The sequence below is a fragment of the Lepidochelys kempii genome, chromosome 25 (assembly GCF_965140265.1).
Source record: "Lepidochelys kempii isolate rLepKem1 chromosome 25, rLepKem1.hap2, whole genome shotgun sequence".
Classification (NCBI taxonomy): Eukaryota; Metazoa; Chordata; order Testudines; family Cheloniidae; genus Lepidochelys; species Lepidochelys kempii.
In genome coordinates this window covers 10820939-10847431 of record NC_133280.1, presented here as the reverse complement: position 1 = coordinate 10847431, position 26493 = coordinate 10820939, and the positions used below count along the sequence as shown (strand labels likewise).

At 46.9% G+C, this 26493-nt stretch overlaps 1 protein-coding gene across 3 annotated transcripts; it reads left to right on the top strand.

Moving 5' to 3' along the window:
- Positions 1–4449: 4449 nt before the first annotated feature.
- On the top strand, positions 4450–25467 carry NCLN (nicalin). 3 transcript variants are annotated; one of them, XM_073323724.1, is made up of 15 exons: positions 4450–4710; positions 10361–10551; positions 10778–10922; positions 11722–11816; positions 12169–12249; positions 12461–12564; positions 13396–13484; positions 14330–14469; positions 15077–15255; positions 15558–15645; positions 15753–15791; positions 15904–16064; positions 16905–16958; positions 17047–17125; positions 19211–25467. In XM_073323724.1, exons 1-15 carry the CDS (start codon positions 4530–4532, stop codon positions 19268–19270), a joined length of 1686 nt encoding a protein of 561 aa, XP_073179825.1. In that variant the 5' UTR covers positions 4450–4529; the 3' UTR covers positions 19271–25467. The 3 variants fall into 3 exon arrangements, with proteins under 3 accessions (XP_073179825.1, XP_073179824.1, XP_073179826.1); XM_073323723.1 differs by having other exon boundaries at positions 15901–16064; XM_073323725.1 differs by lacking the exon at positions 4450–4710 and adding an exon at positions 5522–5666 and having other exon boundaries at positions 15901–16064.
- The last annotated feature ends 1026 nt before the right edge of the window (positions 25468–26493 follow it).

Genomic DNA, 26493 nt, shown 5'->3' with positions numbered 1-26493 from the left:
CTGGTATGTTCTCAGAGGTTGGGGCACACAGCGTAGTCACAGCCATGGACTCAAGGCATGGCAATGAACTTGTACCACATTACACAGCGATGAAACCATTCATTGCTCATCCATCTTATTAACCGGAAAAATAACAAAACAGCAACCACTCTGTGAAGACGGAGTGTGGGTCTGTTTCGATGCCCTGGGTGGCTCTCACCCATTTCCTAGTGGACAGGCACAAAGACCCTCACCACTGTTGGCCTCTTTGGTGGTATTATAGGCAGAGTAGCCAACATGTGATAATAACAGTTACCTCTTTTTGCCATAGACTCCAAAGCACTTTACAAAGGCCAATCCCATTATCCCCATTTCGCAGATGGGGAAAGTAAGGCACTGAGAGGGAAAGCAACTTGTCCAAGCTTAGGGTGGAAGCAGAGTCAGGAATAGAATCCAGATCTCCTCAATCCCAACCTGCTGCCCTATCCACTAGGTCACACTACCAATGGGTCATTGAAACTGAGCTCCCCACTTACACGAGAGTTGGGAGGGTCCCTCCAGATCAGGACTGGAGCAGGCAGGCAGTGTGTGTGGGAAGTCTTCCCTGGATTTGGCACCCTTTCTCAGTCATACTTTCTATTAGGGTTCCATATATAAAGGACTATGAAATGATCAATAGCTGTTACAAGCATGTGCAGGTCATATGTATTCTAGATAATAAGCCCATCAGCAGAAGGTGTTAAAGATGCTTCTAAACTGTGCTTGTAAGTAACCTATTGGACTCTATAACAATCTATAACAGTGGATTAACCATTTATGAAAGCTGCTATTAATCCTCCATTAACTATTTATAAAGTGTGACTTATTCCTCCAGCTGCAAATGCACACAAGAAAGTGACCAATAAATAAATAAAGCTGTTTCCTTTCTTCCCGTCTCAGTGCACAGAGGTCACCTCTGCCGCTTGGATGGATCAAGCTCCACAACACGAGATACCCACAGTAGGCACAATTACAGCAGCCGGATTGTTGGGCTAGTCAGTACTGTGGCTGGCTGAGCTGACCCCCAGGGCTTTATCATACCCATTGTATGGCTGGTGCATGAGAAGTGGTCTCCTGTTGCTTTATATACCTTGGACCCCTTACAAACCCAGATTATCTTGTCACCTATGGCTGTTTTAGATTCCCCCTCTTTAAAATGGGGACCTCTCACAGGGATGTTGGGAGACTAAATTCATTAAAGGGGTCAAGTCTTGAGTTTTTGACTCAGACAAACTACAGTTGACTTTCACCTAGGCTAAGAATTAGTAACTGGTGATCTGTTTTGTTTTTCTAATCAGATTACATTAGCAGCTGGGATCCCCAGAAAGAAACTACAGCAAAATCTGATTTGAGTGACTACTCAACGGACTGACAAAAATCAGCTGTTTAAATAAAATTGGCCAGTTAAATCTCTCTCTGTCGCAGGGTTTTGTATTTAATACCCATCGCGATCTGATCATTACTTTAAAGGGGGGTGGCAGAATGATCCTTAGTGTGTTTTAGAACTACTCTTTAGACAGGTGGCAGTTTACTGAGTGTTTTCTTTCATGGGTTTCACCGTGTATAACCTCCACGAATTATCATAGGCACAGCTGCCCAGAGGATGGGATGACTCAGGGGACTGGGAGACAGAGCCCTTCCCTGTTGGGTCACTGGTCAAAACCGGCCCAGCTTGTAAATGGACAATCCCTGCCATCTGATGGCTGTTTGCCACTTGTGTGAAATGAGTATTTAGTGGGTACTAGTGTGATGGACTGGTGCTCCCATTGCTAAAAACACACCTCCACTAACTAGTCCTCATTGTAAGCTGCCACTAACTGGTCCATGCGGACTAATGATTCAGCCTTGGCCCTGGAGCTGGTCTCTGTGAAAGAGAGGTGAGGCCTAGAGATAGACAGGCCATTTGTCCGGTTTGAAACTGGACAGTTCTGCTGTTTGTCCCCTGTCTGATACTCAGCCAAAACTGGCTGTAGTTTTGTCCGGTGTCAAATGGGGGACGCCATAGTGAAGAGCATCCCTCCGCCGGTGTGACCTTGCACATGCCATCCATGCCAGGTCATTCCAGCAGGGCTGTCTTCAAAAGGGCACCCCTTCCGTGTGGCGTGACCTCATACACACCCTGTGTGAGATCAGAACAATGAGGTGGGGTCAGGCCGAGGCTGTTCCTGGAGATACTGGAATGTGTGAGTGGCCACCCTCCCTACTGGCAAGTTGGTGCATTGTGCGTGTCATGCAACTGAGGCGGGGTGACTGAGTGGTTGAGGCACTTGACTATGCTCCTGAAGGTTGTGAGTTTAACAATCTCATACTGAAAGGCCACCTCAGTCCACCCCGCTGTGAAACGGGTACCCGATCCATTGGGTTAGGGCAGCCAAAGGGGGACGGATGGGATGCTGACCACATCACACTCTCCTGTGCTGTTGGCTATGAACTGATGGTGGCTTAACGAACTGAGCCAGTGGGTGGGGGGAAACTTTGATCGCATAGAAACTAGAGAAGAACATTAAACAGAGAAGGTTGTGAGAGGACTCAGCGGCCCTTGCAACAGATCCTGGAAATACTACAACTCCCAGCAGCCTTTGCAGCTCTCTATAAATATTTTATTAAAGCTAATGTTAAAAAATTAAGAAGCAGACAAGTTAAGAAACGAGTGTCTGTACATCTGGGTAGAGTGCTTAGATTATCCACAAATACAAAGTTCATTTTTAAAATCATAAGATGCATATAGTGAATAATCAGCAATAACTCAAATTTAGGTGAATACATTTAAGAATACAGTTTGGATATGAGCATCCAAGTTTTCGGGTACATCACTCATGAAAAGTGATATGGAGAGTTGGTTGTTGGAAAGCAAATATAGCAACGAGTGGAGATTGTCCCTCAGGGATTGCGACGTTATGGCAGGTTTCAGAGCAGCAGCCGTGTTAGTCTGTATTCGCAAAAAGAACAGGAGGACTTGTGGCACCTGAGAGACTAACAAATGTATTTGAGCATGAGCTTTCGAATAAATGTGTTAGTCTCTAAGGTGCCACAAGTCCTCCCGTTCTTTTGGCGTTATGGTAGCTTGTCCCTTCAGAAAATACAATCCATGAGGGAAGTATTTCAACTACAGGTTTCAGAGTAGCAGCCGCAAAAAGGACAGGAGTACTTGGGGCTCTGAATTTGTTCGTCCCTAAATAATGACAGGTTTCAGAGTAACAGCCGTGTTAGTCTGTATTCGCAAAAAGAAAAGGAGTACTTGTGGCACCTTAGAGACTAACCAATTTATTAGAGCATAAGCTTTCGTGAGCTACAGCTCACTTCATCAGATGCATACCGTGGAAACTGCAGCAGACTTTATATATACACAGAGAATATGAACCAATACCTCCTCCCACCCCACTGTCCTGCTGGTAATAGCTTATCTAAAGTGATCATCAGGTGGGCCATTTCCAGCACAAATCCAGGTTTTCTCACCCTCCACCCCCCCACACAAATTCACTCTCCTGCTGGTGATAGCCTATCCAAAGTGACAACTCTTTACACAATGTGCATGACAATCAAGTTGGGCCATTTCCTGCACAAATCCAGGTTTTCTCACATCCCCCCCACCCCCATACACACACAAACTCACTCTCCTGCTGGTAATAGCTCATCCAAACTGACCACTCTTCAAGTTTAAGTCCAAGTTAAACCAGAACATCTGGGGGGGGGGGGTAGGAAAAAACAAGAGGAAACAGGCTACCTTGCATAAAAGGTACCATGCAAGGTCGCCTGTTTCCTCTTGTTTTTTCCTACCCCCCCCCCCAGATGTTCTGGTTTAACTTGGATTTAAACTTGAAGAGTGGTCAGTTTGGATGAGCTATTACCAGCAGGAGAGTGAGTTTGTGTGTGTATGGGGGTGGGGGGGATGTGAGAAAACCTGGATTTGTGCTGGAAATGGCCCAACTTGATTGTCATGCACATTGTGTAAAGAGTTGTCACTTTGGATGGGCTATCACCAGCAGGAGAGTGAATTTGTGTGGGGGGGTGGAGGGTGAGAAAACCTGGATTTGTGCTGGAAATGGCCCACCTGATGATCACTTTAGATAAGCTATTACCAGCAGGACAGTGGGGTGGGAGGAGGTATTGTTTCATATTCTCTGTGTATATATAAAGTCTGCTGCAGTTTCCACGATATGCATCCGATGAAGTGAGCTGTAGCTCACGAAAGCTTATGCTCTAATAAATTGGTTAGTCTCTAAGGTGCCACAAGTCCTCCTTTTCTTCGTCCCTAAAGGTGCCCCAAGTACTCCTGCTCTTATTTCAACTACAACTCCCAGCAGCCCTGGCAACGAACGCGCCTCCAGAGGACTACACCTCCCAGCAGCCCCCGGGGCGAGGCCTCCAGCCCCCCATCCGGGCCCCGCCCCCCTGGCAGGACTCCATCTCCCGTGAGCGCTTGCGGGCGAGGCCCCCCCCGCCCCGTGCCGGGCTGTCCGAGCGGTGCCTGCAGGCTGCGGCGGGTGGCCGGGTGCGAGGCAGCCGGGGCGATGCTGGAAGAGGCGGGCGAGGTGCTGGAGTCGGTGCTGAAGGCCTCGTGCCTGCCGCTCAGCTTCCTGCTCTTCCTGCCGGCCGTGCTGCTGCTGCTGGGGCCGCCGCCCGCCGCCGAGGCCGCCCACGAGTTCACGGTCTATCGCATGCAGCAGTACGAGCTGGGCGGGCAGCCCTACGGTGAGTGGGTGGCTGAGGGCCGGGCCGGGCCGGGCCGGGCCGGGCCTGGCTTCCCCCCCTCCCTCCCCGCCACAGCCCCGGGGCAGCCCGACGGTGAGTGGGTGGCTGAGCCCCGGGCCGGGCCGGGCCGGGCCTGGCTTCCCCCCCTCCCTCCCCGCCACAGCCCCGGGGCGGCCCTACGGTGAGTGGGTGGCTGAGCCCCGGGCCGGGCCGGGCCTGGCTTCCCCCCTCCCTCCCCCCCCACAGCCCCGGGGCAGCCCTACGGTGAGTGGGTGGCTGAGCCCCGGGCCGGGCCGGGCCTGGCTTCCCCCCCTCCCTCCCCGCCACAGCCCCGGGGCAGCCCGACGGTGAGTGGGTGGCTGAGCCCCGGGCCGGGCCGGGCCTGGCTTCCCCCCTCCCTCCCCGCCACAGCCCCGGGGCAGCCCGACGGTGAGTGGGTGGCTGAGCCCCGGGCCGGGCCTGGCGTCCCTCTCCCGGGCCCGGCCTGGCTCCCCCCTCAACCTCCCGGCCCTGGCCTGGCTTAACCCCCTTCCCCTCCCGCAGCCCCGGGGCGGCCCTACGGTGAGCGGGTGGCTGAGCCACGGGCCGGGCCTGGCTTCCCCCCCCTCCCTCCCCCCCACAGCCCCGGGGCAGCCCGACGGTGAGCGGGTGGCTGAGCCCCGGGCCGGGCCTGGCTTCCCCCCCCTCCCTCCCCGCCACAGCCCCGGGGCAGCCCTACGGTGAGTGGGTGGCTGAGCCCCGGGCCGGGCCTGGCGTCCCTCTCCCGGGCCCGGCCTGGCTCCCCCCTCAACCTCCCGGCCCTGGCCCGGCTTAACCCCCTTCCCCTCCCGCAGCCCCGGGGCGGCCCTACGGTGAGCGAGCGCCGGGCCTGGCCTGGCCTGGCTTCGACCGCTTTCCCCCGGGCCGGGCCTGGCCTGGCTTCGCGCCCCCTCCCCCAGCCTCGGGGCGGCCCTGTGGTGAGTGAGCGTCAGTTCCGCCCCCCTCCCCCCCCCCGGGGCCCGGCTTGCGGGGTTCTCTGTGCCCCCAGCCCGCCCTAGGGTGAATCTGGCCCGGCCTCCGTCCACCCAAGGCTGCGCTTCCCACTGATCTCCGAGGCCCCCCCGCCAGACTGACTGGGGGCTGGCGTCTCCCATCCCGAGGCCTGTCCAGGTTGTGCAAGTGGGGTGGCCTGCGCTCCCCGCCAGGGGCCGGACCCAGCTCTGCTCCCTGCACCGGGCCGGTGGGTGCAGGGCCTGGGGCGGGCGACACCCCACCGGGTGCTGGGCGACGCTGGCCCGGACCTACATCTCAGAGACAGTGCTGTGGCCTGCACCCCCGCTGCCTGCGTGCTCCTTGTCAGGGCACCTTGGCCTGCGGCTCCCTGGAGCCCTGCCCCGCCTCCTCACTGCCCCCTGATCTGTCTGTCCTAGCCGTGCCCCGAGGCCCACCCGGCCTGTCACCATGGTATCTGCCTTGGCACATCCTGCCGCTCCCCAGGCTGGGGATCCAGAGCCAGGTCTCATCCCATGGCAGCCTTGCTGCACCTGGAGCTCCGTCACTTTTTCAGTTGACTGCATTGGCCTAATGAAACGAACAGGTGTCCCTGGGCATAGAGGGCTCTGTCAGAGGACGGGGCAGTACTTCAAGCACCAGCTTCTGGACATGGCTTTGCGTTCTAGTGGCTGTGGCCCAGGCAGGAAACCCCTTGTTTGGCAATATTCTCTCCAGTGAGCACATGTGGGGGCTTCTCTCTTCCCTGCATCCACCACCCATGGGCTTTAATCGCTGTCGCACATCAGCTGATGTCCTGTCTGTGCTGCTAACTTTATTTAGCTGAGGAACCCAGCTTAGATTTAGCATCTGGTTTCCAGTGAGGTTTTTACTTTTCACTCAGATTTATAACTGCTTTCACAGAAGCCGGGAGAAGGGTTAAGGGCATCTCCGGAGGTCACCGAGAAAGTGAGCGCAGGCTGCATGGCCACAACTGAAGTTTCCTGTAATGCTGCACCAGGGTGCTTCTTGCACAACACTTCAGTGTTGCAGTTAGCTCAGTTCTGTGATTACAAAGTTCTTCTCCTGCTCCTAGGGCTAAATCCAGCCCGGATCTGGCTTCAGTAGAGTTGCAGTCTCTTACGTTGGAGAATTTGGCATCTAAATTGTTCTGTTCATGTATGCCTTTGACTTTTCCTCTCCTTTCTGTTCAGAGGTCAACTTTCCTCCTTCCTGAGCTATTCCGTTTTCACTTTTTCCTTCCTCCTGACATATGCATCACTGCTCCCTGGTCTGAAAGTTCTAGTCCCTTCTCCAATCTATTCCCCAGCCCTTTCTTCACATTACATTTCCCTCATCTTTCTCTTAGTCCTGATGTTCTTGAACTTTACGTTCTTATTGGTTGCTCAACATCTTGTCTTGAGTCAGAAATATAATATCCGGCATGAATTTCTTAAATGTTATAACCTTTCCCCTTCTCATATGCTGATTAACACGGCACCAAGTATGGTTTCTAAGGGCTCTGTTCCTAGCCAAATTAGGGTTTATATTCTGCTCCTGTGTGGATCTTACAATTTTTTGTCATTGTGCAGTAGTCTTCACTGGCAGGTTTAATAATTGCCAGTGTTCAAACCTCCATTCTTGAGAACTTCATTAGCTCGTAGCTGTATTCTCTCATGGAGTTACCGAGCTAGATCTCTTCAGACTGCAGTAGTCTTCACTGGCAGGTTTAATAGGAGGCACTGTGCACAAATTTCAGTTGGCCTTGACTTCAGCTATAAGAATATTAAATCCAAGCAAGTGTTCACAACAGCTCTCTCTGATTCCAAGTTCTTGGACTCTTAGAAAAGCAGCATATTGATTTTTTAGATGCTTGCGATTAACTTTTAATGCTGTTTCTTTTTCTGGTTATCTAAGTGAATTGTGTATTCTCTTTATCCCTTGCTAAATGCTTTGGGTAGCTAATGTTCCCATTCTGTGTGTGTTCTGAGGCCAGATGTCCTTTGGGGCAAAAGCTTTTTGTTGTTCCAAACTCTCAAATTCCTTTCCAATGGGATCAATTAGGTTTTTTAAAAGATGGAGCCTGAAGCAGGTTAAGAACAGAGTTTGATTTGTTTCTAATTCTATTAAAATAGAGTCCTTCAGATTATGAATAACGATATACATATTTAATTTGTCTGAGAAATTATAAAAAGTAGCTCTTTCTTGTAGTATCAACAGAAAACAATGTTGAGCTCACTCTCCAGCAGCATCTAAATTGAGGTCCATGCTGGGAACAGAATATGCTAGTTACAAGCCTGTAAACAGTCATTGCTCTTGGGATTGTTGCATGGTTTTCCCGATGAGTGTAGGCAGATGTTTGTCTGGGAGGTATATTCTAGATATAGGCCCCTCTGATCATGCAATCTGATCCACTGGTGTAGATCCCTGTGTCTGTGTAGGGGCAGAGATCTGTACTAGTTGGGCTCAAGCAGGGGTAACTTGTGTTATATGGAAGCCCAAACTAGATGATCCTTCTGACCATAAACTCTATGGATCTGATTGCGGGACTGAGGCTGCATTACACACTACACTGCGTACCTTCATGCAGTGGGGCACGAAGTGCAGCTCTCGGGAAGAATGAAAATTCGTGTTCCCGCTGCTCAGGGAAACTGTGGCAGAACTCCACTAACAAAGACCATGTTTAAACACTGTTGTGTAAAGGTCTAATGCGGTTCCTGGATGTGCTGCTGTCATTGGGGCCTAAACAGTAAAAAACAAAAAACCCTGTGCTTACATTGTAAAGAGGTTTGGCCTTTCCTCTGTAAACAAGTAACCATGTAAGCCGGGCTAGCCCTGACCTTCATGATCCATGCAGGCAAGACTAATGTGAATTGGGGTACTGCCACGTTCAAGCATGTTGACTGACTTAAAAATACATTCTCCCATCCTATAAGAATGGCCTACATTCTTTGTTCTTAGATGTATACATTTACCCATACTAAAACCCATTGTTTGCTTGCACCCAGTGTACCAGATGATCCAGATAGCTTTGAATCAGTTAACTGTCCTCTTTGTTATTTACCACTTCTCCAATTTTTGTGTCGTTTGTAAATTTTATCAGTGATGATTTTTTTTTCCTTCCAGGCCACTGATAAAAATGTTAAATAGCATAGGGACAAGAAATGGTCCCTGTTGGACCCCACTGGAAACACACCCACTTGATGGCAATTCCCTGTTTACAATTAATTTTGAAACCTATTTGTTAGCCAGTTTTTAATCCATTTAATGTGTGTCACGTTAATTTTATATCGTTCTAGTTTTTTAATCAAAATGTAATGTGGTACCAAGTCAAATGCCTTAGAGAAGTCTAGATATATTATATCAACACTGTTATCTTTGTCAATCAAAACACTGTCAATCAAACTTGTAATCACATCAAGAAAAGATATCAGGTCAGTTTGACAGGATCTGTTTTCCTAAACCTATGTTGATTTGCATTAATGATATTATCCTCCTTTAATTCTTCATTACTCAAGTCCCATATTAGCCACTCCATTATCTTTGTCTAGGATCAAAGTCAGGCTGACAGGCCTATAATTTCCTGGGTCATCTCGTTTACCCTTTTTAAAAATTGGCACATTAGCTTTCTTCCAGTTTTCTTGAACTTCCCCAGTGCATCGAGACTTATTGAAAATCAACATTAATGGCCCCACGAGCTCTTCAGACAGCTTTTTAAAAAACTTTTGGATGCAGTTTATCTGGACCTGCTGCTTTAAAAATGTCTCACTTTAGTAGTTTCTGTTTAACATCCTCCAGAGATACTAATGGAATGGAAAGTGCTATCATTTCCATATGATGAGACTGGATTATGTTTTTCCCCAAATACAGAATAGAAATATTTATTGAACACTTCTGCCTTCCTGTATTTTTATTGACAATTCTATCAATTCCATCTAGTAATGGACCAACGCCACTGTCAGGATTCTTTTTGTTCCTACTACAGTTAAAGAACTCCGTTTTGTCCTTAACTCTGCTGGCCATATATTTCTCCTTGTGTCCCTTTGTTTCGCTTATCAATTTTCCACAATTTCAAATTTCTGATTTTATATTCTGAATAAGTTATGCATGTATAACCAACACCTTTTCATATATTATCTCAGACTGCTGTCTATTAGCATTTCAGTTCAGCTTGAGCCCTGTGCTCTCAGGGAAGCTATTTGCAAAGCCAGAGGATGCAGCTGCCTGAACAACCTGCTGCCCAGATTTTCCCAGAAAGCACTGATACAGACATAGGTGGTAGATGCAGAGTAGCAAACAGATCTCATGTATCGTTGTGCTGTGTGGGTTTGACTGTACTATATCAGTAATGGGGTCAGGTGAGCATGTCAGAATATGGTTCCACAAATGTGGTTGTAACCGATGTAGATGAGTGCACAGTGACTGTCTCTAACGTGCCCATCATGGGCTTAGGAACCCAGGGGCAGATGATTAGTGTATCCCACAGGGGAAAGGGGGGAAAACTGAGGGTGCCCAAAAGGAATGGGAAGGGAGAAAGGAATAACTTAAGTGATTACAAATACCTGTCTCTGCTGATGACTGTGGAAATAGTCAAGGCTGTTTAGCATGGAGAGTGTTCTGGGAACCGGATGCTGGTATTGACGAGATCTAGCCGATGGTCTTGTCCTCTCCTTCCCTGCAGGCACCAGGAATGCAGTGTTAAACACAGAGGCCCGCACTGTAGAGGCGGACGTGTTGAGCCGCCGCTGCGTGATGATGCGGCTAGTGGATTTCTCGTATGAGCAGTACCAGAAGGCTCTCCGCCAGTCAGCTGGGGCCGTGGTGATCATCTTGCCCAAGGCCATGTCAGCAGTGCCGCAGGATGTTGTCAGGGTAAATATCGCTCCAGACAGAGAGATGATGTTATTGGAGAAAGGGAGCAAAGATTCAGGTACAATATAGTGACTGAAACTCCCAGTTGTGGTTTGATGGGGTTTTTACTCTGTCAAGGTTAAGTTTAAAACTTTGATTTATGCCCCTCTGCTTTGGCCATTAGTATGCCTGTCTTCTTGCAAGTTCAATGGAGCCTAAGTGTGCCCCTCTCCTTCTAAATTCTCAGCAATTCATGGAGATAGAGCCAGAAATGCTGGCCATGGAAACCATTGTGCCGGTCTATTTTGCAGTAGAGGATGAAGAGCTGCTCTCCATCTATGAACAAACACGGGTTGCTTCTACATCACAGGGTTCGGCTTCAGCTGCTGAAGGTGAGTTGCAGCAAAAGGGGGGTTTAAAAGGAAGAAAACTAGCCATAATAATGTTCCTCAGTCAGGTGTCTCTAAGAATGGTAGGCAAAGGTTTCCACAAAATTCTGGAGATGCAGTGTGATCTAGTGGCTAGGGTGGTAGACCCCAGGAGTCCTGAGTTTTCTGCCCAAGTGACACATTAGGTGAGCTGGGAACATCACTTAATCTTTCCTTGCCTCACTTTCCCCATCTGCAAATTGGAGATAATGATCTGTGGACGAACAGGCTATATAAGGGCTAAGTTATTATTTTACTTGGAGTGACATGATTTAGGAATATAGTTCCATAGAAATCCTTATTTCTGTTTCATCTCATTTGCAACAGCCTAGGGGCCAAATTCAGTAAAATTTGGTGGAAAGTTGTTTTTGTAAGTGGTTATAGCGGGTTACTGAGTCTCACAACTCTTTGGCCCTATTCCTGGCTCGGCCACTAATCACTGTGTTTGGGCAAGTAACTTAAACACTTAGTGCCTCAGTTTACTCCACTGTAAATGGCTTTAATATTTACCTATCTGTCAAGAGTGTTGGGCTTAGTAGTTTGTAACATCTTTTGGATCCTGGGGTGAAAGTTTCTGTAGAAGTTCAAAGTATTCAGATTTTTGTACAAAATTAAAATGCTTTGTCACTAGATGTGGAAATTTAAACAGTGAGGCAGAGAAGTTATGGGCTTATTTGACAAAGCTAGACTCTTTGTGAATCAGCTATCAAGGGAATTAAAGGGACAAGATTTTTTTCCTCCCAGTATATTTCTTTTTTTCTAGTTCTGCTGCACACAGCGACTGCCAACGGCTTCCAGATGGTTACGAGTGGGGCTCAGAGCAAAGCTGTCAGTGACTGGCTCATAACCAGCCTGGAGGTGAGTTCTAGATGGATCAGAACTGGGATCTGGGCTGGTAATGTTTATAGGAAAGCCCAGGAATTCACTGAGTGGTGCGTTGCTAAAGACTGGAAGTTAAAGCCTCTTCAGAGGAAATCAGAGATTTTTCAGCCATGTTGGAGAGGCAGCTTTTCTACCTTTCTGGATTCAGAAACCAGAAAGCAGGTTAAGGGCTCAATACTGGAAGTCAGTGGGAGTATGATTCAGCACTGGGGCTGTTAGAAATTGACTGGGTGATGGTTAGGAGTGGTCTGTTGTGCTCCTGTACTCCAGGCAATAGAGTGATGCAGGAGGGGATGCTAGGTAATGCTCCTGTGTGTTCCATCCCTAGGGGAGGCTGACTGGTCTGGGAGGAGAGGATCTGCCCACCATTGTAATAGTTGCCCATTATGATTCTTTCGGTGTGGCCCCAGTAAGTATTATTTTTTCCTGCAGCTCTCTGTTTCTGTTAATGGGTTACTTCCTGGGACCTGTATCCCTGTCTCTTCTCCACCCTCTTGCTAGTGGGGTGCTTTCCACAGGAGCCTGTAAAGTCAGTGTGTTGCAACGGAAGTTGTTCTCTGTGGGGTGGGCGAGCGCTGTCACGTAGGCTTGTCTTTACATCTCCCGTTCTCTTCCTGCAGTGGCTGTCTCATGGTGCAGACTCCAACGGCAGTGGCATCTCTGGGCTACTGGAGCTAGCCAGGCTCTTTTCTCGACTCTACACCTACAAACGTACCCATGCTGGGTAAGAAGCTGCTCTCTCCACTGGAGAGCATGGGCGGGAGTGGGCACGTGGAAGGGGTTTTGGCTATAAGAGGGACTCGTGAACAATCCTGCACCTGTGAAGTGTTATACGTGCAAAGTCCCTTAGCACAGTGACAGGGCTGGCAGGGTGAAACCAGGCTGCCTGTATGCTGTTGTCACAAGCTCTGTTATGAAATAAAACTAAAATTTCATCTTTTTTCCTACACATCTGCTGTTCATGAATTATCATGCTTTTTCCTTTCTTCTCCTTGGAGTGGCTTATCAGTTTATGCTTTGTGCAAGGCAGAGGCTGCATGATCTAGTGGACCTGAGGGTAGGATAAGAGCCAGGAATTCTTGTGCTCTGATCCCTGCTCTGCCACTGTCTTACTGCATGGCCCGTGGCAAGTTCCTTAACTTGCGTGTCTGGGTTTCCCCATCAGCAAAGTGAGGCTAGAGATACAAGGCGATTGGGAGAAGGGATTGGTTAATGTGTGTAGAGTGCCTTGGAAATGTAAAGTACAGAAGTGCCAAATATTCAGTAAGAACTGTGTGTTCCAGCAGGCATTTCCTTGCCTTCTGTTAGTATGTGGATTCTGTCATATTCCTGTATAGATGTTGCAGTCAAGTGCATATGGTATATAAAGGAAAAGCGCTCATGATTTTACTGAGGGATACAGCTCATAGTAACGAGCAAAAGTTAGTCTTTGGGCAGAGTTCGACTTGGATTCTATGCTCTGTCCTTCTTTACTTCTCCCAAGGCTGGGCATGCTGCCGCCACAGCCAAGGAGTCAATTCTGCTAACTATATTTTCCCTGTTTCTTGGTGGGCAGGTATAATATGTTGTTCTTTGCATCTGGAGGCGGTAAATTTAACTATCAAGGAACCAAGAGGTGGTTAGAAGACAACTTGGATCACACAGGTGAGACAGACACCTAGGATGGGAACAGTTTACTGCAAGCTTAGCTGGGTGGAGCAACTTCAGCCGTGAAAACATCCGCTATCTGTGCTGTGATAAGTTAGGATAGGGAGTGGGGTGGTAAACTAACTTCAGTGGCTGTGATGCCATTTGCAGGCCAAAGATTAGATCACTGTATGTGTTCTGTGCTCTCTGGAGGGAATGTGATTCTCTTGGGGCTGTTTGGTTGAGGAACATGTCGGGGACATGAGAAGTATGTGCGTCAGGACTAGGAAAATGGACCTGCAGTGAACTCCTCCAGCAAATGTACATTCCAGAGAGAAACTGTTATCTTCTGTGCGTATGCACAAAGGAATCCCAGACTAGTGTTTAGAGCATGACTTGGGACTGGGAGATCATTCTCTTCCTGACTGTCACTGACTCGCTGTGTGACGTTGGATGGGTCACTTAACTTCTCTGCTTCCGTTTTCCCCTCTAAAATCAAGATAATGTTACTGATGTATCCCTACAGGATTATGGGGATTAATATTTGGGTAAGGTACTTTGAGATCCTCAGACGGAAGATATCCGTTATTGCCTGTGTGCATGTTCTGTTTGGTTGGATGGGCTTTTAATATCAGCTGAATCCATACTGACCCACTATAATAAGGTATATATTGTAAAGTGTCTTCCATGCTATTTGTATTGCAGCTGTTGTAAGAGGAGTTATAGGGTGCATACTGGCCTCCTTACTGTGCATCTGTCATATCTGACCATGCTGGGAGATCTCCTCTCCATATGTCCTGCACATGTGTCTAGCCCCGAAAGCGTGGGGTGGAGTTTCATGGGTTTGGATGCATCTGTTTCAGATTCCAGTTTGCTGCAGGATAATGTGGCGTTTGTTCTGTGCCTTGACACCCTGGGCAGAGGGAACAGTCTTCACCTCCACGTCTCAAAACCTCCTAAGGAGGGGACCCTGCAGCATGCTTTTCTGAGGGAGCTGGAAATGGTAATGAAAAACGTCAACTTCATTGGGCATGTTGGGGAGGGTGGGTCGTGCACGTGCTCATGGATGGGCATTTGGGGGTGAGTTGCTATGGGGAGCTCTTCTGCTTCTATAAAGGATAGAGGGTGTGAAATTAACGTGGCTAAAAGTGATGAGGGGAGGAAGCCCTGATATCATCCAAGCCTCATTTCTGGTGGCCTTGATTTGGTGCAAGGAGTTATCTATCATTTGGGAATCCCCCTTTCCTTAAAACAATGGCTTCTTTTAGAGCTTCTTGCTTGTACCAACTGACTAGCCAGCTCCTGCCGCAGACGGCTGCCTTGGCAGCTTGGGGACTGTAGAATGTTGCTTTAATATTGTAAGCCAGGTTTTCAGGGTTGCTACATATTTTCCGGATGCATCTGGCTTAACCAGCCCTTCCTGAAGGACGTTGGCAGAAACATACCCTTGCTGGAATACGCCCGGGGGAGGGAAGGTGTGACCATCTATAACACTAGAACTCCAGCCTGGGTTTTGAGAAGGAAGGATGGGGAATGTGTTCTAAAGTGATGGGATCTGTTCCGTGACCTCCGGGTCACCCTTTTCCTGGGCTGCTTGGCTTCTCCCACAGGTGGTCGCAAGCCAGTTTCCAGAAGTGAAATTCTCCATGGTGCACAAGAAGATAAACCTGGCTGAGGATATGCTCGCATGGGAGCATGAACGCTTTGCAATCCGCCGCCTGCCTGCATTCACCATTTCCCACCTGGAGAGCCACCGGGATGGCCCACGCAACAGCATCATGGACATGAGGTCAGTGGCTCTGAGGGGAAGGCGCCAGCAGATCAGTTGTCGAATGGACATGTGGGCTAGAGACACTTACAAACATGGTTGTTCCGGTGTCTTAACTTTTTCAAGTCGTTAACACCACATCAGGAACACTGAGAAATCAAGACCAAGAGCTGGGAGTGTTGGGTCTATAACTGTGTCTTGATTGGGCAGCCTCTTCTTCCTCCTTTATGGATGAAGTTTCACCATAGTTGTATGCAGTGAAAAGGGCTTTCCTGAGAGAAAGCTGTTACCATAGCCAGATTTACACCTCCCTTCTCTTGTAGGTCACGAGTTGACTCTAAGACTCTAACCCGTAACACCAGGATCATTGCTGAGGCATTGACTCGGGTCATCTACAACCTAACTGAGAAGGTAAGACTGTCCCCCCACGTGCACCCGCTGCCCGTTGTCCAGGCTTTTCGGTTCTCCTACACCACCATGCCTACTTTTGCAACTGCGTCCCTTTTCTCTCTTCACAGGGAGCGCCTGCTGACCTGCAGATCTTCACAGAGCAGATGGTAAGGGAGCAGGGGGGCATAGATGTAGCCTGGGGGGAGAGGGCTCTGGAGACCTTTGATCAGCAGCATAAGTTTGTCATCTTCTCTCTCTGGCGTCCTCTTTCTGCAGCAGATTCAGCAGGAGCAGCTGGAGTCTGTGATGGACTGGCTGACCAGTCAGCCCAGAGCAGCCCAGCTTGTAGATAAAGACAGCACCTTCCTCAACACCTTAGAATATTACATGAGCCGCTATCTGAAGGATGTCAAGCAGCATCATGTGAAGGCAGATAAACGGTAAGCGAGGCAGGTGAATGGGGAGAGGGAGAAAATGTGGTATGTTCCTGACATGCTTAAACTGACTTCCCCCTTATTGCGTTCCTGTCTCCAAGAGTAACAGTTTCTCAGATGTTCTCCTCAGTGTGTGAGGTGCCTATACCCCCCATTTCCTGCTGCACCTGTACAGTCTGGTCACATGTTTTTTACACTCTTAACAGGACGTTCTGCCTTCTTTAAGGAACTCCCAAGAATTCCAGTGGGCATAATTACAAGTCGTATCTTCATCAGTGAGAAGAGGGAGGGCTTGTTTTTTCACTGTTCAGCCCCCTCCTTCCCCAGAAGTCCACCTTGTTAAATACTGCGGTACCCTGTCTGAAGGCAGTGAGAGAGGAGCAGCAGTCTTCTGGCACCAGGAGAGCATTGCCTGCTTTTAAAACAAAGGCAGTCTCTCATCCTGATTTAGCTGCTTGGCATGAAGATGCTTGTGAGCCCAGTGAGGTGTCTCCAGGGCACCGGCTCTTTGAGACAGCTGAAAATTTGTGTGGAAATGGAGGACAAATGGTCTTGTTCTTGTGTGTAAATAAACAGCATTTTGCCCCACCCCGGGAATGGGGTTCAGCTTTCCAAGGTTTCCTCTCTGGTTGGGATAGGAGATGAGTACTAGTTTATCCGGGTACCTGCTGAGAGCTGTAAACTGGTTTAAAGGGGTATGTGAGGCTGTCAAGCTTGCCTGTCGCTGGTTGATTGCTTGTGTGACGAGGGGGACAGGAGATGAGTTAGTTCTGGGGCTGTTTTTATTTCCTCTGGAACCAGCGCCCGGAAATGTTGCACCATCTGAAGAGCTCATTCTTTCCACAGGGACCCTGAGTTTGTTTTCTATGACCAGTTGAAGCAGGTGATGAACGCATACAGGTATATATTAAGGCAGGGGTTGGATATTTCATCTTTCTCTAGGGTTGTAACTCCTTTGGTGACCTCACCCTTTGTTGATCCATTTCAGGGTGAAGCCAGCAATCTTTGACCTGCTCCTGGCTCTCTGTATAGCAGTCTACCTCGGAGTTGCCTATGTTGCAGTCCAGGTGAGGAAAAAAGGAGCGATCCTTCTATTCCTTCACTTCCTCTTTAAGCTATAAGAATGTATGAGCCAATTATGCTCTGCTGGCATTCATGTCAAATTCAGAGTGTGAGAGAGAGAGACTCTTCTCTGGATGAGAGAGGACCCATGATTTTTGAGACCCATTAACTCTTCTGGTGCTGGTGTTTTCACCTCCATGGGTGTCTTCACAGTGTTATCAGGCTCATAATTCAGCCCCCTCCCGCAATGTGGAGAGGAATATACAACAGCTTTCTGCCCCGAGTTATGACTCCCACAGACGGAGTGGGAAAACAAGTTTTTTAACTACAAAAGTCAGATTTTAAGTGATTATAAGGCATAGCAAACGCATCAAAGCAGATTACCTAGCATATAAACGAAACATGCAAACTGAGCTTAACATACTACGTAGATCCAATATGAATAGCAAATCCTCACCCTAAGTGATGATACAAGCAGGCTGCAGATTCTGAAGGGGCAAGCTGCACTTGTTTATAGCTTGGAATCCCCAGGTGTTCAATTCACAGGCTAAAAATCCCTTTAGTGGGTCCAGCACCCCCCCCCCCAGTCCAGTCTTTGTTCCTCAGGTGTTTCCAGGGGTCTCTTTGGGTGAGGAGTCAGCGAAGAACCAAGATGATATCACTTCCCTGCCTTAAATAGTTTTTGCATATGGCAGGAACCCTTTGTTTCAAAGCTTGGTTCCTACACCAGTCAGTGGAAAAGCACTGATACCCCAAGATGGAGTTCAGCACCAGGTGACCTGGTCAAATGTCCCTGTAGGGTCACAGCAGCCATGAGTCGGAGTCTGTCTGCAGCGTCCTCAGGAAGGCTCCCAGGTGGGAGATAAGCTTCTTCTAAGGCCTGTTGTTTTCGCTAATGGCCCTTCCCCACTCAGGTTTTCAGAATGAAAGCATCTTGACTAGTGGGCATTCCCCAGGTGTAAACACATTTGTAATACTGATACATAGTCAGTATTTCTAGCTTCAGATACAAAAATGATACGTGCATGCAAATAAGATAATCATATTCAGTAAATCATAACCTTTCCAATATCTCACATGACCTATCTTGCATAAAATACATCATAATTATGCCATAATCGTATAATATCACCATGAAGAATATGTGGTGCTGTGTCACAGAGACCATTGTGAGTCTGGCTCCTGATCTTGGGTTAAATGCTCAATAAAAGGTAACCATGTTGGGTCACAGTCCTCTTGTTTCATAACAAGCTTTTTCTTTTATTTCTTTTTTTAAGTTAGATGCTTCAGGAAATGCCCACCATTTGATGAATGTCTTTTATATATTAACAATAATATTAAATAGAAAGAAAAGCACAAAATACTGTTGTATAATTTAAATGGTCCTGTCCACCCATTTATTTCTTATTAGTTAGCTAGATTGATGAGGGGTCATTTGGAGGCTGCTGTTAAGGTTAGGGTTTGTAACCAGGGTTTGTTGAATATCTGCAGAGATCATTTAAAAGAAAATAGGAATCACATGGGTTTTTCAATGATTTTAAAACAGCAAAAAATAAGACCAGTGTTAAAGGATTAGCGGTTGGCCTTAATCTGTGGTTTTACCTGTTTTGCAATCCCCAAATCACTACAAGCCAAATGTTACTATCAGTGGGCCAGATCATGTGCACTGAAGTCAGTGGGAGTTTTGCCATCCATTTCAATTGGAGCAGGTTCCAAAATTACTGATTGCAGATCAACAGCAAATACTTATGGCAATTCTCCATGAAAACAGGAGTTGATAATGGTACTGCGGGCAGGCCCAGTGAGTGTTTCTGTAGGTAATTCATTGTTCTTTCCTCATAACCCTGGCTTCACTTGCTGTACTGTAACAACTGAGCCTAGTTTGCCAAGCCCCAGAAGGAGGCAGAGTTCTCCTTAGGGTAGGGATATGAGTGTGAACTCAGCCCTGAGTCAGATATTGCATTTATATGCTAGCACTGCCTCCAGCCTCCTAATGAGCTGCTTCTTCCCTGTGAGCAGAGAAGAACACACATTGCCAGTTTGCTAGCACTGTCATGGACTCACTACTCTTTCCCCCCTCCCTTTTCTAGCACTTTGGTATCCTTTACAAGACGGTACAGAGATTATCCCTTAAATCCAAGCAGCAGTGAAGTGGCAAATCACCAACCCATCGAGCAGCACTGAGCCACCGGTGAGCCCGGCAGGAGCTTCTGCCTTCCACCGGCTCCTGCCATTTCTCCCTCTCTCCTCTAACCATCCTGGAGGAAAGCAGAGATTAACTGAACTTTCAACTCTTGTGCACTGTTTTTTGGGTCTCCCCCCAACTTGTCCATTTTCCTTCATTTTGTGGCGAGGGAGATGCGCAGAGACTCAGTCAATCCCTGCAGATTGTTTAAACACTGAATGGCTGATGCAAAGTTCCCTCCGAACAAGAAGTTTCTGTAAGTGTGAAGGTGCTGAACCTGGTTTCACAGGCATGTGCCATACAGCCAGCTTGGAGGCTGAATCCACGGGGCAAGCGGATGGACAGCTCGGCCCAGCCAACTGGACTCAGAGCACTCGTTTTTTAAAAAATGTGCACATGTAAATTAAAAGATAATTATTAGCGCGTTTCATACTGCACCTCTTCCTTCTGCTCCCTCCCTGGAACCAGGAAGGGAGCACTCAGCAAGCAGTGTCTCCAGCAAACCGCTTATTGTATTTTCTTTGGACAGTGCAATAACCGGTTCTCCTTTTGGAAGTGCACTGTAAACGATCTTGACTGTTAATCTGATTGGGAAATGAGAAAGGATCATTAACTGGTTGCCACAGTAGGATTCCTTCCATAGCATGTTTTGCTCCCTCAGCTGGAGGCTGCATTCCGCTGTGCCCAGGTTCCTTTGAGGTTGATATCCCTCAGTTTGATGCTGTTGCCACGCTGTGCTTAACTCTCACTGGTGTGTGCAGGTGTGTGGTGTTCGTTTTTTTTTTAAGGGGTTCCTAAGTTTATAGTTGCTGCCGGATCAGGTCTCAAGCCATTCTGTATATTTAAACACTTCGATGGTTAGATTAATAATATAAGCAGGAGCGACCTAGTTCCTGCCATGATCTCTGGTCAGTAATCCATTTGCTTCCATTCCTGTCTCTTTCCACTTGCAGTTGGGCAGATTTTAGTCCTGTTCACTTTCATCTCAGGGTCTTGTTTAGCATTTCTCATCACTATTCTTTATAAAACACTGGTCCTAGCCTAATAGTATTGGTAACTTGCCAAGGCTCTGTTGTTGCTTCCTTTACATGCACCCTGTGGTGTGTTTGGAGGGAGGTGGGATGTTAGTAGTGATTTTTAAGAAGGTTTTATGAAAATGTCATTAAACGTTACTGTTTTCAGATTGTAGCTAAGAGCACGTGTTACAGCTGGAGCTCACCTGTTCTCCAGTACTTTTTTTCTCAAGCAAGATCTTACTTCTTCTGTTTGCTAATACATTACGTTGGGGAAATTACACTGTTGCCCAAAACTGTTGTTAATGCATGTGCAGAGGCCTGGGAATTTTCCAGTCTAGACAGACAAATGCCAAAGTGTGCTCTCTCTCCATTTTTAAACCCCTCTGAATTTCACAGCCTCAGGTAAGTGGAACACTGTGTCTTGCAATCATTTTCTGATGATTCCCCAGGCTGCTTAGCAGAGTAGGTGCATCAGTGTGGTAACCACCATGTTCCTACATGGAAACCTCTCAAGACCTTTCCCAAAAGTTGTAAGTTAATGGCATCTGTAGATGGCACTTTAAAGACCCAAATCTCCTGCAGGCAACAGCAATCTAACATTTAAAATACTTTCTGTAGTTACTGACTTCCATGCATAGATCTGGTACTTCTACAAGCCAAGATGACTCTCTTTATTTAAAATACCACTTTCCATTTGAGGCTGAATTTCGATCTTTTGTGGCTTGGAGTTGAACTATCCACCTTCCTGTAAGCAAGAAAAACATTAGCTGAGTGTCCTCATTTGCATTATTCACTGAACATGGATTAGCTAGGAAAAAGTGGTGGATTGTGGCCAGGTGCCCTTAGTAGTATTGTCCTTTGGATAGGGATTGAAACCCTTATTTTTCAACCATCTTTTTTTTAAAAAGCAAGAGAAAATGCACCTTGCCCAAGGCTCTTCATGCTATTGCCAAGCTTTCCAATCCACAATGGCTCACTCTGACGGGCCTGATTAGCAGAAGCGCTTGCTGAGTTACTGCAGCTCCCAGTGACATTCGATTGGTATCATAGGTGCCCAGTGCTTCTGAAAATCAGGCCCTCGAGAGACGTGCCTTTTGCTAGCTCTTGGGTGCTTCCTTAAAATAGGTTCCACTGTGTGTTTGGTGGTTTTAGCATCACCTCTGGACAAGCCCTTCCTAATGGATTTGAAGCCTGTTTCCTTCTTGCTTTGGAATAGTTGGAGGAAAAATTTGCCTGCCCTTAGCTTTTATGCCTTGTAACATTTTATGCCCTGCGTGCAGCAGCTGGGAGGAGCAATTGCACGGAGAGTCCTGCTCAGCCTTAGGATGGAGCATGCCCATTACAGATAGGAGCATCTACCTGTCAGACTAAGATTGTAAACCCTTACTGAGCATGTGCAAACGAAGACGGTTCAGAGGCTTATAACTGTGTTGCAACTTGCTAGTGCTCTACACCCCAAGGAATGTCTCCTTTAACCCATCCCAGCTCATTACTGAACCAGGCTTGCTGGGACACCGTTACTCCATTTAGAACAGCTAATACGAAGTAAGTTATGAGCAATCCTGCTTTAATTCACTTTAATATAAGTAATATTTACTAATAGTGGGCAGAAGCGAACAGAGCCAGCGTACTCGCATACGCACTGAAAAGCCCATTCTGGCGTCTTCAAGACAAGAAGAGACTGAAGCTCATAGGTGCTGGAATTAGGGGTATGGGGGTGCCACAGCTTGAAGTGGTTTCCATCATATTCAGGGTTTACAGTTCGGTTCAGTGGCGCTCAGCAGCCTGCCTATACAAGTTGTTCCAGCATCTGCTGAAGCCTGAGAGTAACAAACATCTCCTCCACCAGCGTGAACAATTGATTGCAGCTCTGATCCCTTCAAGGTTGTAGTATTAAACCAACTGTTTACAGCTCCTTACATGGTGGGAAATCAATACCAGAAGTTCCTGATAATGTGAAATAACATAGTGGCAGTTATCTTAAACCAAGGAGGGTAGGGCCACATGGTTACAATGCATATTCAAAGGCGTTGGTGGAACAATGACCTGTTCTCTCCAGAGTCAAAGCAATTTACCCTGTTATCTCATTTAGGCATGCCTAGCCCTATCCTGTCACTATAGAAAGTAAGTTCAGCTCATGGTAATTATTGCAGCTAGGGGCATTGCATTGCTGATCAAAGTGTTCCTGCTGATACCAAAGCATTCATATATTCCTCAATGTGCGATAGCAGAATTACAGCCTCCTCACAGCTGAAGCAGAAAGTGGCTGCCACTTATTGATCTATTTAAATCAGGTGTAAACGTTTAACAGAGAGGGTAATGAACCCCTGGAACAATTTACCAAGGGTTGTGGTGGATTTCCCATGACCACTTTAAAATCAAGATGGGATGTTTGTCTAAAGATCTGCTCTAGGAATTATTTTGGGGACGTTCTCCGGCTGTATACAGAAGATCAGGTTAGGTGATTGCGGTGGTCCCATCTGGCCTTGGAATCTATCAGTGTATGAATGCAGTCTTGTACTCTCATCCCACTATTGCAGGTCGCTGAAATTAGAATGTCTTATTGCTGGGAATTGTCAGTTTTGCTGGGTTCCCCTTGCAAAGTCAAACTGGAAACTTCCAACCAATCCGTGTGCCGTCCCTTGCGTTGTTTTGTAACAACGAAAAGTGATGATGCTGCACCAGGCAGTTTCAGATTTCACAGTATCTGCTTAATCTTCCCAACCATAAAATACCATACAGGAAGAAATCCAGCCAGCGTTTGTCTGAACGTAATAGATTCCAAGGCCGGAAGGGACCACTGTGATCTCTCAGGTATTTCTGCAGGGCATGGGCCATGGCTTACCCTTAGCCTGCCCATGTGCCCTGTCTCTGCTTTTGGTTTGCAAGGATTTTGGTTTGCCTGGCAGAAGTAATAATTAAAATAGGTAACCAAGTTCATGCATGTGGGACAAGATTATGCCTTAGCTAAAATGCAGCTATGGGACAGTGCTGCTAGCATCCTTCTCAACCTTCCCTGCTATCGTAAGGCTATGAAACTCAGCACTTACTTACGCTTTCCAAACAGGCTTTGTCTATTGCCACCATTTTTCAGTCTCTCCACTCACACAGACTGCTGGGGAGGCTATACGCATGTAACTTGCTCCCGTGCAGCCTGTGTTACTACATTTAAGAATTTTTTTATTTTAACTTCCCTATTTTGCACACAAGAGAATCAGTCCAGAGTGATTAGGTTTGAGGAGGATAGATTCCTTGAACAATAGTGATTGATTTTTGCCAGTAGAATTAGTAATCCCCACACTGTTTTTGAGTTTATAATCTCTGCAAGAAGGGAAGAAACTCTAGAAGTTATCACCGCAGCTCTGTCCTGTGGAGTCTGGTGTATAATAATTGCGGTAGAAAAGGTTTACATATAATGGGCCAAATTTTGCAATCTTGAATTGAAACTCAGACAGCAATGCATTAAGATTTAACTAATCCCTTTAAGCAAACTCCCCTTGAATTCAGTAAGAATTTTGCTTGACTTAAGGATGGCAGAATTTGGCCAGGCAAGAGAGTTTACTGTGCTGAAAAGCTGGCTATCTTGAGAACCTGCCACATACACACTACCTCCAATACTTAATCCTATGCTTGTTCCTTCTAGTGTTACCAAACTTAATACTCTGCACGTGCAAAAAGGACTTTTCAAACACTGAGCTTGGTTATATTTAGGTGCAAATTGAAAGGGGGTTCTATTCATTGAGGATGAGCCAGTATGAACATTTTAAATTGTAGATTTCTGCTACTTTTTAGGGAGAGGGGGTGAGCAAAACAACCCAAACAAACCACCAACAAAAAACAAACAGAAAATCGATAACACGCACCAAAACAAATGGGCTTAAAATGAGCAGTGCATGCTTTTTTTTCAGCTACCCATAACACAAAAGAATCTGGATACATTTTTGCTTATAAATTCCAAAACGGTCTCATCTGTGTTGTGATGAAGAATGGATAATTTCAGCTGAATTTATCTTTTGAGCATGTAAAAATGAGGTTTAAATTAAAGTCTTGATGGTTGCCTCAACTTACTTGGCTCATTACTATAATTCTTTTTTAGGCTTTGAGCAATTCACTGGCTTTTCTGGCTTCCTAAATGAAGCCCCCAGAACTCATTCATCTAGGATAACCCAACTACTGGCCGAGTCATCAATTGCATAAAGACTTCTTCCATCTAGCAGATCCAGCACATTACCTGAAAGGCCAAAAAGAATGCTTAAAGGTGTTAGTTAAATCTTAATGCCGTTCTGTTTGAGTCCTGGGGCTAGCCACAATGTATTTTGAGTGCTTAACTTTCTGTTGTGGCTTTGCCGGTTGCTTTTAAAAGTAAGCCTCTCAGCTACCCGTTGGACGTGGGTCTTCCAGCCTCCAACCGAAAGCTGCATGTTGTTTGCCCCATATAATTCAGTAATTGAAGATCCTGTCCCTGCTTGTGAAAACCCTGAGCAACACCCTGATTTTTCTAACATCCTACATCTATTAACGCTTAATCTGTATCTACCAATTTGCCAGTTCAGGAGTAACCAACATAACCTTCCACCACCTCACCTTGGCTGTCTTGGAGCAGCTGTCAGTGAGCCACGGGAGGCATTGCTCTCTTCCTGTCAAGGCATGATTAGAGGCACACTAACATTCTTAGCCCCCTATAACCTGCAAACCCAAATCTGGATTTCTTTGCACATAAATGGAAAAGGTGCTAGGCCACCGGCCTGCTTCTCTGCAAGTGCAGAGCACTTAGCTCTAGTTCATCAGACTATTCCTGTGCTACCACTACTAGGCTACAGAGCTGTTCCACAGTAACACTAAAACTGCATTTTTTGTGTGAGCCGGTTTTCATGATAACGGTTCTTCTAGACTTGTGCATCTGTTGTTGGTTGGCAGGTACCACTCAGTTCTGGCCATTCTCCATTGGAGGAAGGAGTACAATGAATACACATAGGCACAATGGTGAATTTTTATTTTCACTGCCAGAGATGTTTTTTAATTTACTGCAGAGACTTGTTGGGTTTTTTGTGTCTCTTTCCGGAATCACTCAATGCATTTAATTAGGGGACGTGCATTATGGAGAGAAAATGTTCTGGAAAAGAAAAATAAAATCATTATCAGTAGACATGTCTGTTTACTCTTTGTGTGCCTAAGGGGTGAGCCTGTTGCCTGTGGCAATGTCTGGTATGGTGAAACAACCAACGAGCAGGAGGTGGTTGTAACCAAAATGCATAGCAGACCAGTGCAGTCAGCATATGAAACTTTTTGCCAAAAGGCTACAAAGAGGAGCAGCTGCAACTTTCCATTTCTGCTGCTGTAGTGTGTATATGAGCTGAGGACTTTAACTCTGCTACAGCAGCAAGCCTCTGAGTTTATATGGCAATAAGGCTTCTGGGGTTCGTTGAAGTCAATGTGAGTCTTTCTATTGACTTTAGTGAGCTTGTGTGTTTTGGGCACTATAGGAGTGCTAGATGTCTTTAACCACCAGTTTACTTTTTAATATAGTGGAGAAACAGAGACCATGCAGCTGGAGTAGAAGCAGTGCAGTCCCTGAGGTTAATTCTCCTTCCTCCTAAGGCCCATCGGTCATGCATCTGGGTACCCAGTACAAAAAATATTTTACAGCATGGCCCTCCCTGGGCTTCCACTGTAAGGAGACACACACATAAACACCCGCCGCCAGCAATATGCTGCTCTAGTAAGATGGGCTGTGCACCATGTGCTGAAGATCAGTATAAACTGGTTTACTGGGCCCAGTATAAACTGGGGGTTAGTGGGTACTGGTTTTGCATAGAAAGACTGAGCAAAAGTGTCTTAATTGTCCTGATGATGCCTGGTTTGTTAGGTTAGGAACTCCCTGAGTTGTGTTTCCAGTTCTGCCACTTTCTTATTCTCTAGTTTTGGGCAAGTCATGTAAGTGTGTGAATGCCTCCGTTTCCCCCTTTGTAAAACAGGGATGTTAAAACCTTCTTGGGAGATTCTCTACATGAGATTATTATTTATATTCCCCTAGCACCCCTAATGTCACAGGCACAGTCCAGAGAGAATCAGACTGTCCTTGCCCTGAGAAGCTTATAATTGGATGTCCCCAAACTGCTATATAACTAGCAGATATTACAATGGTGGGACCCAAAGGGTGTCTGTATAGTCT

Bases quoted from the DNA above. Each gene is read 5' to 3' on its own strand.
- NCLN (XM_073323723.1), top strand. From the start codon at position 4,530: ATGCTGGAAGAGGCGGGCGAGGTGCTGGAGTCGGTGCTGAAGGCCTCG. The intron at 10,552-10,777 runs GTAAATATCGCT...CTAAATTCTCAG, and splicing joins TGCCGCAGGATGTTGTCAGG to CAATTCATGGAGATAGAGCC. The intron at 13,485-14,329 runs GTGAGACAGACA...CATCTGTTTCAG, and splicing joins AGACAACTTGGATCACACAG to ATTCCAGTTTGCTGCAGGAT.